Source organism: Schistocerca nitens, chromosome 6, assembly GCF_023898315.1.
Source record: "Schistocerca nitens isolate TAMUIC-IGC-003100 chromosome 6, iqSchNite1.1, whole genome shotgun sequence".
NCBI classification, from domain to species: Eukaryota; Metazoa; Arthropoda; class Insecta; order Orthoptera; family Acrididae; genus Schistocerca; species Schistocerca nitens.
In genome coordinates this window covers 376,853,066-376,864,965 of record NC_064619.1, presented here as the reverse complement: position 1 = coordinate 376,864,965, position 11,900 = coordinate 376,853,066, and the positions used below count along the sequence as shown (strand labels likewise).

General features: G+C 37.9%; 1 protein-coding gene across 1 annotated transcript in view; it reads left to right on the top strand.

Moving 5' to 3' along the window:
• The first annotated feature begins 667 nt into the window (after positions 1-667).
• LOC126263118 (elongation factor Ts, mitochondrial) overlaps positions 668-11,900 on the top strand; it is an 83,214-nt gene continuing 71,981 nt past the window's right edge. The window contains exon 1 of the mRNA XM_049960130.1: positions 668-957. Coding sequence (XP_049816087.1) covers positions 781-957 — 177 coding nt within the window. The 5' untranslated portion in view covers positions 668-780. The remainder of the gene's footprint in view (positions 958-11,900) is intronic.

The window sequence follows — 11,900 nt, the reverse complement described above, 5'->3', positions numbered from 1 at the left end:
CACGCCAGAATTCTTGGTTGTAGTGACCAACTGTCTAGTAGCAAGAAAATACAAAAAAAAAAAAAAAAAAAAAAATGGGAGCATGATATAACTGTTACCAAAACTGTTGCAAGGCAAGAGTATTATTTCTGGAGATGGACTTCAATTGAATTAATTTTCTTAAATAGTTACTGTAATGTTTTTAGGACGTGAGTATACTTGAACCAAGTGTTCAAGACTTCTATTCTAAAATACCGTAACATATTTGAAATATTCTACATATTTTCTCTAATGATGCATATTGTTGGCCACAGTTACAGTAATTTTCCGCTGTTCCTGTTATATTAAAAAACACGTTGATCATCTACGATATTTCTGTCTGTATTTAACACGTATAACGGAAAAAAAGATATTTTCAAAGGACCGCTATAAATATGGTCTATTAGACTAATTATTTTCCGAACTAGCATCAGAAATCGAGCAATATCTGGGAAAGAAGAGGTAAAAAATACACATAATATACTAAATGAAACTTGGAACCGTACCTACGTTGACATCTTCTTCTTTTTTGAACTTCATAACGTATCTTCCCTACGTCGGTGATGCGTACATTTTCAATTTGTCGCGGGTACAATTTTCTCAAAGATGACATGTACCCGCTCGTAAAAATAATACCTTTGGATGTATGGGCAGTATGAGCAATGAACATGTTTATGTTTATTTAATGTTTACGTCTGCAGTCTAAACAGTGTGTTAAGCACTCGTTCTTCAGCCTATTTTAATGAGACGGTTTGTTGAACAATGCAAATAAAAGATTTAAAAATGATGTTTAATATTATGACTCGATCGTTAAGTACCGGCAACTCATGTTGGAGCTCGACAAACAAAACTTTATTAGCTAAATTGAGGAAGAAAACAGGTTACACGTTCACCAGTTGTAAAAAGGCTCTGGAACTCCATAACAACAACATCGAAGAGGTAAGTATATTAGTAACTACTGAGCAGCACCACATGATTACGGCCCACACGTAGGTTAAAATGTAAGCTCTATAGAGAGTAATTGTGGGGTTGACGTCATTCGGTCATTGTCGGAGTTTGTAAATATTAACGTAGGCGTTGCGTCTCTAGCTGCTTCGCAGGTTTGTAACGTTGTAAATGAATAATAGGATCTGGTATAAGTGAAACCAAATATCAATGCTGAGCTGTAATTTCATTCCGTCTTCATATATTGTCTAAGTCGCAATCAGGTTATAAATTCAGGTAACTTGGTTTAACATTTTCAATAAAGTCGTTTGAGTTTAATAATTTGACTGCCCCTGTGTCATTTACTGTCTATGTCGTCATGCTGTTTTTCCCAAATTGCTTGGAGTCGTTTGCAGAAAGGATACAGAACTTCTTGATTTTCTGACTTGCAGAATGCTGGAAAATGTTTCGTCTCATTATTACTTAGCAGGCGGTGATACAAGCCGTTAGATTGCGTTTGAATATTCAATTATATTGCCTGTCAAGTCATTAACATTGATGAATAAAATTGTAAACCATATGTAGAATATAGATTGAGATATAGCTTATGATACCCGTTCAGAAGGGCACTTACCCGTCTCATTCTTTTTCCAATAAATATTTGCTTTATAGTGGCATAAGCATATCTGAAATAAGCCTAGAGTTACTTTTTCCAGAGAAATTAAATAACATTGTACTAGCCTCTAGACACATAACATAGAAAGACAGTATTTAAAAAGCAAACAGCTTCAAAGGTGTTTAAAAGATGAACATGCTGTGGAAAATCAGTAAGATAGGAACATGTGATACTTGCGTATCCTACGGATATGTCACGTGCTATACTGTAGCCCACAGAGCTCAACAGGGGATCTAAGAAGCTATGACGTATGTAGCCAAATGCCTTATATGCCAGTACATAATGCTCAAGGCATATTATCACCATCATCCTGTTTCATACAGCCGTTTGTAGTTCTTGGATAGGCTGTGTGTGCTATGGCTATGTATGGTACCAATTGTTATGTGTACAATGAAAATACCAATCAGTGTTGTGGAGCAGTGTTAAAGTACTGAGTTCGTATTCGAGAGTTTTTCATGGTTGGTAGAGGTCCTGTTGGTTGCATGTAAAGGCCATGGCTGATGTCTTGCTCCGTCCTTGACCAATCTGCTGTAGGTTTGTGTACATATCGCTGTGTTTGACATATCTTAGACCCTTATATTAAATGGTAAAAGAAGAGATAAATACAATGGACATGAAGCTGCTTCACAAGCAGATACCTGTGTCTTTGATCAATCTGTGAATCTTTTGATAACTTAATTCATGAAGTAAGTATCCATAGGCGGTAGTAAGTGTTATTGAGTAATTGACTGTTCTATGTTTTTATTTGTTTTGCAAGCAAGCTTATCCAACTAAAATTGAACATAAATGTAGCTACATGAGAAGCATTTCTTGCATATGAAAGAAGAATCACCAGTAACTATCAACATATTAGACTGTCAAAACTATGACCCTTTGTAAAGTAATTTGATCAGAATAACATCTTTTTGACCATACTCATTACGAAACAGCGTTAAATTAAAATGTCATCTTTCGAAACTCCACAGGTATCTTATGACACTAGCAGCCTTTGCCTGTCAGTTGGATACAATGAAAAGAGTAAAATACATAAATCATAAATGTTTTGTGGAACTGATAAGTAACTGAAGTGCATGTATTCACAGGTTTGTTGTTCGTTGGAAAAGTCAATGAATGTGGGGGGGGGGGGGGGGGACAACAACCATACCTGGTTGTGATGACAGACTGACCTGTAAGTTAGTCTGTTTGTAAAAATTACCACTGATGTCACTTTTGACAACTTATAATGAACAGTCCTCTTTAACTATAAAATTAGGATATACATTTTGTAGATGCATGTGACAGTTTTCCTAGAAATCAGATAGCAAAACTATAGGGACAGGCATGATTTCTACTAGTAGTGTGTGTGTCCACATCTGCGTTGTCTGTCAGCCCTTTTTTCCTGGCTTGCTACCTGTGACAGAACATTGAAGCAAGAAGGCAACAGGTCTCCATCCATTCTGAGGCTTTTCTCTTTCTTTCTTTCAATAAACGAGAGTGGTGGCACCTCTCCAGAGTGAATATAGGTAATCAATGTCATTAGCTTTATATCAACCATGGCCAGTTTCTCCATGAGTCTCAATCGACAACATTATATCTTTCCCTGTGGCCACAGTATTGATAGATATTTCTCTCATCTCAACACTGACTTCTCCAAACATTTGTGTTATGTGGTAGGCCTATACTTTTAGAAAACAGTCTAGAATAGAGGCAGTGTTGAACTTATGTCCTTTGTGTAGTTAGTGTTGGTAGCACTTAGTGTGATGTGTGATGGGAATGCAGAAGAGCATGTCAACAGCTGATTTAATCACCAAATCATGGAATGGGTAGAGTACATTTTTCACACCAATGAGTGGAAGTTATTGTGCCAAATACTCATGTAAATATAAATATGCACTGCACAATTCCTTTTGAAAAACAGCAGGAACGCAAGCAAGCATGTCAACAGATAATAGTAAGTGCAAAACAAGAGAGCCACAGACTGACTATGTGATTCACTGCATTGTGACCTAGGAATCTAGAATGCAGAGGGAAAATCTGGTCCAAAAGTTTGCAAGATGTTTGTAATAAAAATCAAAACAATAGTATCATACTTAAATATATCATTAGGAACAAAAATACCCATCACTTTCCACTGCTTGGGTTGCACCCATCTTTGACTAGTAATCAAAAGTCCTCTGTACCAGGGTACCAGGTGCGAACCCCGCAGCTGCATAAATTTTGAATAAAAATTAGTGACGTCAGCTGAATACTTTTGGGCGTAACAAGTCAACTTCATTCTGCCAACGACCTTGTCAAAGAGGGCGGAAGAGCTGACAGAGGTTCAGGGCACTCTCTAATCCTTGGGGTGGGAAACTGCCCCTAAAACGGCAGAAAAATTATCAGTGATATAAGGATGCAGAAGGCAACTGAAACCAATGTATTAAAGACACATAATGTGTGTCCACAGGATATGTTTTCTGTAATTGAAAAAGTGTATGACCATCTCTCCATTGGCCAAAGATTTCAGACTGTTCCCCCATCTACATCTACATGGTTACTCTACAATTCACACTTAAGTGTCGAACCATTTTCATACTACTTCTCTACCATTCCACTCTCGAATGGCATGTGGGAAAAAGCAACACCTAAATCTTTCCATTCGAGCTCTGATTTCTCATATTTTATTACGATGATCATTTCTCCATACGTAGGTGGGTGTCAACAAAATATTTTCACATTCGGAGGAGAAAGTTGGTGATTGAAATTTCATAAGTAGATCTCACCGCAAAAAAAAAAACGCATTTGTTTCAGTGATAGCCACCTCAACTCGCGTATCATATCAGTGACACTCTCACCCCTATTGTGCAATAACATGAAACGGGCTGCCCTTCTTTGCACTTTTTCAATGTCCTCCGTCAATCCCACCTGGCAAGGATCCCACACCACGCAGCAATACTCCAACAGAGGACGGACGAGTGTAATGTAGGCTGTCTCTTTTGTGGATTTGTCGCGTCTTCTAAGTGTTCTGCCAACGAAGTGCAGTCTTTGTTTCGCTTTCCCCACAATATTGTCTATGTGGTCAATTTAAGTTGCTTGTAATTGTAATCCCTTAGATTTGTGCGATTTATCGTATACCCAACATTTATCCGCTTTCTTTTAGTACCCATGTGGATGACCTTGCACTTTTCTTTGTTTAGTGCCAATTGCCACTTTTCGCACCATACAGAAATTCTCTCTAGATCATTTTGTAATTGGAATTGATCATCTGATGATTTTACTAGACGCTAAATTACAGCATCATCTGCAAACAATCTAAGGGGGCTGCTCAGATTATCACAGAGATCATCTGTGTAAATCAGGAACAGCAGAGGGCCTATGACACTACCTTGCGGAATGCCCGATATCTCTTCTGTTCTACTCGATGATTTACCATCTATCACTATGAACTGTGACCTCTCTGAGAGGAAATTACGAATCCAGTCACACAACTGAGACAATACTCCATATGCACGGAATTTGATTAATAGTCGCTTGTCAGGAATGGTATCAAAAGCCTTCTGGAAATCTAGGAATATGGAATCGATCTGAGATCCCTTGTCGACAGCACTCATTACTTCATAAGAATAAAGAGCTAGCTTTGTTGCACAAGAACGATATTTTCTGATTCCGTGTTGGTTATGTATCAATAAGTCATTTTCTTCAGAGTGATTCATAATGTTCGAGCACAGTATATGCTCCAAAATCCTACTTCAAATTGAGGTCAGTGATATGGGTCTGTAATTCAATGGGTTACTTCTATTTCCTTTCTTGAATATTGGTGTGACCTGTGCTACTTTCCAGTCTTTAGGAACAGACCTTTCGTCAAGTGAGTGGTTGTATATGATTGCTAAGAAAGGCGCTATTATGTCTGCGTACTTTGAAAGGAACCTGATTGGTATACCATCTGGACCGGGAGACTTGCCTTTCTTAAGTGATTTGAGTTGTTTCGCAACACCTAATATATCCAATTTTATGTCACTCATGCTAACAGCTGTTCTGGTTTCAAATTCTGGAATATTTACTTCGTCTTCTTTTGTGAAGGAATTACAGAAAACTGTATTTAGTAACTCCGCTTTAGTGGCACCATCATCAGTAACATTTCCATCACAGTCGCACATTGGCGGTATTGACTGTTTTTTGCCACTGGTGTACTTTACATACGACCAGAGTCTCTTTGGGTTTTCTACCATATTTTGAGGCAATGTGTCATTGTGGAAACTATTAAAAGCATCTCGCATTGACGTCCGCACTAAACTTCAAGCTTCCGTAAAACTTAGCCAGTCTTGGGGATTTTGCGTTCTTCTGAATTTGGCATGCTTTTTTCATTGCTTCTGCAACAGTGTTCTGGCGTGTTTTCTGTACCATGGTGGATCAGTCTCGTCTCTTATTAACTTACACGGTATGAACCTGTCTATTGCTGTTGATACTGTATCTGTGAATTTGAGCCATATCTGGTCTACACTTACATAATTAGCTTGGAAGGAATGGAGACACTCTTTTAGGAAGGCATCAATCGAATTTTTATCTGCTGTTTTAAATAGATATATGTTGCGTTTATTTTTAGTAGTTTTGGTTGATATGGTTTTGAGCCTTGCTGCAATGACCTTCTGTTCACTAATCCATGTATCCATCATGACACTCTCTATTAGTTCAGGATTATTTGTGGCTAAGAGGTCAAGTGTGTTTTCGCAACCATTTACAGTTCGTGTGGGCTCATGAACTAATTGTTCAAAGTAATTCTCAGAGAAAGCATTTAGTACAATTTCGGAAGATGTTTTCTGTCTACCACTGGCTTTGAACATGTATTTTCGCCAACAAATCGAGGGTAGATTGAAGTCTCCACCAATTAAAACTGTATGAGTGGGGTACTTATTTGAAATGAGATTCAAGTTTTCTTTGAACTGTTCAGCTGTTATTGGAGGGGACTGCCAAGGAAGAGGTGACCATGAGAAAAAGAGCAAATAACCAATGAACCCAATGAAAGGATAACATTCTGTGACTCGGGGAGTGGAAAGTCTGAAGTTTAAATATGATAGGGAAGCTAGAAAATCAGACAAGGAAAATGCAAGAGCTCAATCTAGATATAGTGGAAGTCAGTGACGTGAAATGGAAAGAGGACAAGGATTTCTGGTCAGATGAGTATAGAGTAATATCAGCAGCAGCAGAAACAGGTGTACAGGAGTAGGATTTGTTATGAATAGGAAGGTATTATCAGACAGTGAGTTGCAGTGAATAGTTCAGTGATAGGGTTGTCTCATCATAATCGACAGCAGACACTACACCGTCAGCAGTAGTGTGCAGACATCACAAGCAGAAGATGAAGAGAGAGAAAGTATACAAGGCTATTGAATGGATAATTTAGTACACGGGGAGATGGAAACCTAATAGTCATTGGGGGATTGGAATGCAGTTGTAGGGGAAGGTGTAGAAGAAATAATTGTGGACGAATATGAGCTTAGTAGTAGGAATGAGAGAGGAGGCAGGCTAATTGAGATCTGCAATAAGTTTCAGCTAGTAATGGTGTATAGGGCCTACTCTGTTCAAGAACCACAAGAGGAGGAGTTATACTTGGAAAAAGTGGAGATACTTGAAGATTTCAGTTAGATTACATGGTCAGGTAGAGATTCCAAAATCAGATATTGGATTGTAAAGCGTACCCAAGAGCAGATGTAAACTTAGTAATGTTGAAGAGTAGGTTACAGTGTAAGAGACTAGTCTCAGGGAGGAACAAAGAGCAAAGAAGTGGAATATCGAAATACTAAGGAATGAAGAGAGATGCTGGAAGTTCTTTGAGGCTGTCAATACTGTGGTAATGAAAATCTCAGTTTGCAGTTCAGTTGCAGAGGAATGGATATCTCTAAAAAGGGCAATCACAGAAGTTGGAAAGAAAAATATAGGTACAAGGGAGATAACTGTGAGGAAACCATGGGTAACAGAATAAATACTTCAGCTGAGCAATGAAATAATTAGGAAGTTCAGGGAAGTTAAGGCGAAATGGCTGCATGAAAAATGTTAAGAAATCGTTGTCAGAAGGATTGACTCAGCATAGAGGAAAGACAAAATCAGTGAAATTAAAAGCAGGGGTGGTAACATTAAGAGTGCAGTGGAAATTCCACTTTTAAATGCAGAGGAGAGAGCGAATAGATGAAAAGAGTACGTTGAATGCCTCTATGATGGGGAGGAATTGTCTGATAGTGTGGCAGACAAAGAAAGAAGAGTCCATAGAGAATAGGTAGGGGATTCAGTATTAGAGTCCGAACTTAAAAGAGCTTTGGAGGGCTTAAGATCAAACTAGGCAAAAGGGATAGTTAACATTTCATTGGAATTCTAAAATCATTGGGGGAAGTGGCAACAAAACAACTATTTATGTTGGTGTGTAGAATGTATGACACTGGTAATACCCCTATCAGATTTTCAAAAAAATATCATCCACACACTTTTGAAGATTGCAAGAGCTGACAAGTGTAAGAACTATCGCACAATCAGCTTAACATCTTATGCATCCAAGTTGCTGATAAGAATAATAAACAGCAGAATAGAAAAAAAAATTGAGGATCAGTTACATGACAGTCAGCTAGACTTAGGAAAAATAAAGGCATCAGGCTGGCAATTCTGGCTTTGCACTTTATAACAGAAGCAAGACTGATGTAAAATCATGACATGATCATAGCATTTGTCAACCAGGAAAATTGGCCGACAGTGTAAAGTGGTGCAAGATGTTTTAAATCTAAATAAAGTAGGAGTAAGCTATAGGGAAGAACAGGTAGTATATAATATGTACAAGGAGCAAGAGGGAAAAATAATAGTGGGAAACCAAGAATGAAGGGCACAGATTAAAAAGTGTGTAAGACAGGGAAATAATCTTTCGCCCCTATTGTCGAGTCCATACATTGAAGCAGCAATGATGGAAATAAAAGGAAAATTCAAGTGCAAGATTAAAATTCAGAGTGAAAAATATACCAATGATAAGGTTCACTGATGACATTGCTATCATCTGTGAAAGTGAAGAAGAATTACATGGTCTGTTGAAGGAAATGAACATTCTAATGGATACAGAAAATGAATTGAGAGGAGACTGAAGAAAGATGAAGGTAATGAGAAGTAGCAGAAATGAGAACTGCAAGACGACGTCAACGAATCCTGCTATCTAGGCAGCAAAATATCGCATGATGGACAGAGCAAGGATGACATAAAAAGCAAATATTACAGGAAAAAAGGGCATTTCTGACCAAGAGAAGTCTACTAGTATCAAACATAGGTCTTAATTTGAAAAAGAAATCTCTGAGAATGTATATTTGGAGCACAACATTGTATGGCAGTGAAACATGGGCTGTTAGAAAACTGGAACAGGATAAAATTAAAGCATTTGAGAAGTGGTGCTCCAGAAGAATGTTAAAAATTAGTTGTACTGATTATTTAAGGAATGAAGAGGTTCTCTGCATAGTGAGGAAAGGAATACAGGGAAGACACGGGCAAGAAGAAGGGATAGGCTGATAGGACATGCTTTAAGACATCGGGGAATAACTTCCATGGTACTAGAAAGGGTTGTATATAGTAAAAACTGTGGGAGATGACAGAGACCGAAATACATCCAGCAGATAAATGGGGATGTATGTTGCAGGTGCTACTCCAAGGTGAAAAGGCTGGCACAGGAGAGAAATTCATGGTGGGTCGCGTCAAACCAGTCAGAAGAACGATGACTTAGAAAAACAGCATTGCTTCCTTACTTTTGCACAGATAGGAGGAAAATATGCAACCATAAAAGTATTTCACCACCTCCCTTGTAAATTAGAGGTGATGGCAGATAATAAGTTTTAAAAACCATTTATAGTCATTTGTTTTTGAGAGTTCTCCTTACTCTGTTGATGAATTTCTGGGTAGATAGTACGCGTGTGGTTGGATTACATTTATGAAATGTTGTCGATAACTTTTTTTTTTTTTTTTTTAATATAAATCCAGTTACGTAAATGGACAACATGTATCAATGTTTTCTTTAAAAAAATGTGTTATTTGTAAACCTATTGACACATTAGTGAGCTGTCACAAATATGATCCAAAGGACCTGCAAAAAACTAAACTACACAAAATAATAACTGTAATTTTGCCAAGTCACAACTAGTATTGACAACTTCCAAATACAGACCTTGGGCAGAGCAGTGTTGCCACAACCTTCATTCCAAAAAAGAAAAAGATAAGTGGCTGTGATAGTGAGTGCAGCAACATAGGGAACTCTGTCTTGATTCAATATAACCATGAATAACCTGTAAAGAATATTGCTTCTTTTTCACCTCTCATTGTTTACCTAGAGCTGTCCTCCCATGGCCTCTGCAAAAGAGATGCATTGCTGTCCTATGTACCACAGAGGAACAGTGCTTTGACTGATATTACCAGACATATAAATTTTAACGCACTTTTGGTCTAAGTGGGTCCGTCCCTAACATTTCACAAAGAAACTCAGATCTTACTCAGTTTTTGTACCACATTTATGTTCGCGTGAATGATATGGAAATTTGAAAAGACTGATGATAGTTCTGACACCCTTAAATACACATGCAGTATTCCTCAGAAAAACAGGTTGCATCTAAGGTGCACTGAGTCATCTGTCTGTATCTCACACATTACAAAATTATTCATCAGTCTTCTTTTTTTTTAGGTAATTTCTTGATTCATAAGTGTGTGCAGCTGTCTAATGTCAAAGCCAAGTTGTATCATTGCCGAAACATCAAGTAATGCACATGATTTTTTTTTTTTTTTCCAATAGTATTTTTTCCACATAAATCTTCTTGATATTGCTTAACCTTTCATGGTTATTGTAAGAAAAGTTATTACAGTTTGTTTATAGTTGTGTATGTTTGCTCCATGGTAGTGTTTAACTAACCTAGACATTTTAACTTTTTTTTATGAACATGTCAGCTGGTATCATTCACCTACATATCCTGCTAGAGTATTAATTGGTTTTCTCTGATTAAATGTAACAAAACTGGCCACATGCTGCTCTGCTGATCACAGTATAAGGCAGATATCGGCAATACATCATTGTGTCAAGGTAGGAATCGATCAATGGAAGGACAAGCTCGTAACCTCTGTACGTGTATGTGCTGAAAATATGACGCACTCACCTTGCATGAATGGTACTTCCTTGACTGACTGCATTTGTCACATGTTTATCATATTTGGTTTAGGTATATTTAAAAATTGATGAAATGTATGACGAGATAAAAGAAATTATTCAGGTAGTGAAGGGAGACGAAAATTTAATAGTCATGGGTGACTGGAATTCGTCAGTAGGAAAAGGGAGAGAAGGAAACATAGTAGGTGAATATGGATTGGGGGGAAGAAATGAAAGAGGAAGCCGCCTTGTAGAATTTTGCACAGAACATAACTTAATCATAGCTGACACTTGGTTCAAGAATCATAAAAGAAGGTTGTATACCTGGAAGAATCCTGGAGATACTAATAGGTATCAGATAGATTATATAATGGTAAGACAGAGATTTAGGAACCAGGTTTTAAATTGTAAGACATTTCCAGGGGCAGATGTGGATTCTGACCACAATCTATTGGTTATGAACTGCAGATTGAAACTGAAGAAACTGCAAAAAGGTGGGAATTTAAGGAGATGGGACCTGGATAAACTGAAAGAACCAGAGGTTGTACAGAGTTTCAGGGAGAGCATAAGGGAACAATTCACAGGAATGGGGGAAAGAAATACAGTAGAAGAAGAATGGGTAGCTCTGAGGGATGAAGTAGTGAAGGCAGCAGAGGATCAAGTAGGTAAAAAGACGAGGGCTAATAGAAATCCTTGGGTAACAGAAGAAATATTGAATTTAATTGATGAAAGGAGAAAATATAAAAATGCAGTAAATGAAGCAGGCAAAAGGGAATACAAACGTCTCAAAAATGAGATCGACAGAAAGTGCAAAATGGCTAAGCAGGGATGGCTAGAGGACAAATGTAAGGATGTAGAGGCTTGTCTCACTAGGGGTAAGATAGATACTGCCTACAGGAAAATTAAAGAGACCTTAGGAGAGAAGAGAACCACTTGTATGAATATCAAGAGCTCAGATGGCAACCCAGTTCTAAGCAAAGAAGGGAAGGCAGAAAGGTGGAAGGAGTATATAGAGGGTTTATACAAGGGCGAAGTACTTGAGGACAATATTATGGAAATGGAAGAGGATGTAGATGAAGATGAAATGGGAGATAAGATACTGCGTGAAGAGTTTGACAGAGCACTGAAAGACCTGAGTCGAAACAAGGCCCCGGGAGTAGACAACATTCCATTAGA